The sequence below is a fragment of the Nilaparvata lugens genome, unplaced genomic scaffold (genome assembly GCF_014356525.2).
Source record: "Nilaparvata lugens isolate BPH unplaced genomic scaffold, ASM1435652v1 scaffold8133, whole genome shotgun sequence".
In the NCBI taxonomy this organism is placed as follows: domain Eukaryota; kingdom Metazoa; phylum Arthropoda; class Insecta; order Hemiptera; family Delphacidae; genus Nilaparvata; species Nilaparvata lugens.
In genome coordinates this window covers 6,976-10,599 of record NW_024093882.1, presented here as the reverse complement: position 1 = coordinate 10,599, position 3,624 = coordinate 6,976, and the positions used below count along the sequence as shown (strand labels likewise).

General features: G+C 33.7%; 1 protein-coding gene across 1 annotated transcript; it reads right to left on the bottom strand.

The window, feature by feature from the left end:
- Window positions 1–236: 236 nt before the first annotated feature.
- On the bottom strand, window positions 237–2,384 carry LOC120349057 (peroxidasin homolog pxn-1-like; the record flags this gene model as incomplete). The annotated part of the gene is made up of 3 exons (XM_039419009.1): window positions 2,231–2,384; window positions 1,029–1,198; window positions 237–345 (listed from the first exon to the last, which is right to left on the bottom strand). Coding segments are annotated over exons 1-3 (332 nt in total), but the record flags the coding sequence as incomplete, so codon positions are not given.
- Between the last annotated feature and the right edge of the window lie 1,240 nt (window positions 2,385–3,624).

Genomic DNA, 3,624 nt, shown 5'->3' with positions numbered 1-3,624 from the left:
ATTAGAAATCAGAGTACCTAAGTTTTCAGGCAGATCCCGAACTACAGGAGAACAGATTGAATACTCATAACAGATATTTACCGAAGTAAAGTTGAGTGGCCACCAGACCAATACGGACCAGAGCCAACCATTCCGCTAACTAGTTTCCTAAATTATAAAACATAATAAACTGACTGAATTCTGCTGTAGATAATCAAATATCACAGAACTGAGATGAATGAACAATATTAACTTACACATTGTAGTCACTTATTTCCATGGCTCTCAGCTGTAAGGTGGGAATATTGTCACCAGCATCACATAAAAGCCTGGATAATTTAATTTTTCGGATCTCTGAAAGCTGTTCTGAAAAAATAAAGAAATACTGTCAATTCTATTATCAGGATTTCTCAGGATAAATCAAATTATAAGTTCAACTTCTAAGCATTCCATATTCTTTATAAACCTTTATTAATCTTATCCTATGGGAAATATTTTCAAGTATTAATTTTATTGTTGACACACCTGAGGAGACACTCTCGCCGCTTGGCTTGCAAGTGAATTTTTCCAATTATTGAAATCACACATATTTCAGTAACTCAGAATATGATTAGTCCGCAGACTTCACATTCCAGTGGTAGTTATCCATACTGAATAAAAAAAGACTGGAGGTATAGTCCAAGATTTATTAAAAATCGAGTCTTGATTTTAATAAAATTTGGTAGACAATATTTAGTGCCGATTATACAAAAACCGGTTAAATTTTAATCGTGATTAATACCACGAGAACCAATCAGAGAAGTCTTCTTTCCAAAAAAACCTTCTCTGATTGACTCTCGAAAAATTGATCACGATTAAAATTCAACCGGTTTTTCTGCAACCGGGCCTTATAGTCTTTGTATTCAGCTTACATTAACTCATTACAGTTCATGAAGCTTGTTCAAAATTCATACAGCATTTGTCTACAGGTTTTGGAAATGGGGATGGGGATATACAATTTTATAGAAGATATTAGAATTGTTTTGATGTTTGAATAATGGAGATGGTACCTGGTGTGAAAGAGCTTGGCCAGCCATCGTTTTCGTACCAGAATCGGTCGCCACGCCTGACATCCCTGAATGTACCGGCGATGATGCAGTTGAAGGTCGGCCCCACCAGGCTACCCCTTCGCGGCACCTCCGCCACCCCCGCTGACCACAAGTCTATGTCCTCGATGTCGCTGCAAATTACAAACACTTATTAGGGCCAGACCATATCAAGCGTTTTTTCAGGCGTCAACTCAATCAGCCAGTCGGAGAGCTTCCTGCCCTGCAGATTCTAAACGCCAGAAAAAACGCTTAACATGGTCTGGCCCTTGGGCTACTTCATTCATGATTTAATTAAGCTAGCATGAACTCTCCAAAAATAATAAGGAATAAAACTATAATATATTGTATGGTGGTACAGATTTGAATTGAATTGCTGCCTCAATTTCAATCCTAGGAGGGCAAAATTAAGACTCAGCCGGCCCTCTCTTGGCTCACTATGGCATTGTGAGTATAAGGTGGCATTGTGACTTTGAATAAGGTTCAAAGTCAATTTAGAAGATAAAATCAAATAAAATTTATCTGATTCTGTTAAATAACAATGGAATCCAACATTGGAGAACTTAATATTTATAATTCGTAGGCCAATAAATAACTCATTTTCTGAGTTAATTATTTAACTTTAATAGTTTAACTTTAGAGTATTAACTATTCAACTTGATCATGGATAATTCAATAATTATGAATGTTCACTGCTTCTGTCAATAATAATTGGCTAGATTGCTATGAAGGAAATGAAATTAAGGTTTAGCCTATTGGCAGTAGCATAATAGGTAGGTTAACCTGCTTTACCTAAGCAAAATAGACTAAGAATATAATCTCTAGTATAGGTAGGCTACCTACTAATCTCCGTAGGATATTAAATTCTCCTTAACTTCTTTTTTCATTTTATATTGTACATTTGTTTATGTTCATGAAATACCTTTGGAAATTATGTTAAAATGCGAAAAAATATAATAATGGTGTAGAGTAGGTACCGAATATCCTATTTATTGAAGAAATAATTCTATTTGTTGATATAATATATTGATTATAATGTTGATCCAATCTGTAATTTTCTGTTAATTTATATCATTGATGAATAAATAAAAAAATAACGAATAACTCTGTATCGATAGGTACTATAAACAATAGATAGGCGGTAGGCTACATGAATGTGGGCCCACCTGTACAAATCCAAGTAATGGTCGATAGTGGAATTCCGGAAATGATAAACCATTTTTGGCCAATCGTCAATGTCTTCCGAGCCACAAAGCCTTTTATATTTTATAAATCCTGGAACTCCATGTTCACGTGCGCGTAATATGTTTATAGTGGCCAAATTCCCAAAATGCTTTTCAGGCTCTTGAAATAGATGATTGGTGACCTGTAATCACAGAGTATGATAATAATTATGTAGTGGGTAACATGTCTACTCTGTACACTTGCAGAAAAAAATTTTTTCAGCATGAAAAATATTCATACATCATATTTTTATTATTTTTCTGCAAATTGCAGAAAAAATAAATATTTTATTCCCTCAATACAGAAATACTAACATATAGAATAGAATGGTAAGGTAGGCCTAGATCATACACAAATTGATTTAACCGAATAATAAACTATAAACTCTGAAAAGTTTTGATGAAGAATTATGTTCACGGTTTCCTGTGCATAGGCTATACTTATATTTTAGTATTAATCTAATATTAATCAATTTTTGACGCTCATAATCATCATTAATAGTATAATATAAGCTAAAAAACTGAAATGTTGCATCATATGACTTTGAGAATTTAAAATCTCAAAAAGTAGAGTACCTACAATAATATTATACTTTGATCAAAAAAATTAGGTACAAGAAATACTTCATGATATGATAATCATATGTCAGAATCAGTTGTTTGAATTATTCTAAATCATCAGAAAGTTTGTTATTTTATCTCAGTTTATTTAGTCATAAAAGCCATATTCTAGCTCTTCAATGGTCTCTATTTATTACAATTTTATTGACTAAAATAAGTACCGGTAATCAAAATGCCAAAGAGAAAACCCGGGATCGAAATAATGTTGAATCTCCATCACGGAATCAGGATAAGCCTACCGAATTATCTCGAAATGAACCCGTTGATACATCTTTCAACTCGGAATCAATTGGGAATATTCTCAAACCAAAATGTCTAAGTGTGGATCCAGATTCTCCTAGTGCACCAATGGAATGGAGACACTGGAAAAGAATGCTGGATGCCTACTTGAAAGGAAACTTTACACTGAAGATACGAAATTGGATATCTTAGTACCTTGCTGTCAGCTGAAAATTACAAATTGATAATAGATTGTACTACATTCGAGGAAAGTATCTCCATCCTTGAAGGCATATTTATCAAGAAGAAAAGCGAAATCTTTACAAGGTACCTTCTCTCTATAAAAAAACAAAAACAAGGTGAGTCCATCGATAATTTTTTCCTAAAACTGAAAGAACTCAGCCTAGAATGTAATTTTACAGCGATCTTTGCTACAGAGAATCGAGAAGAGCACAAAAAGAAGCATTGATTGCAGGTTTATATTCATCCGAAATCCG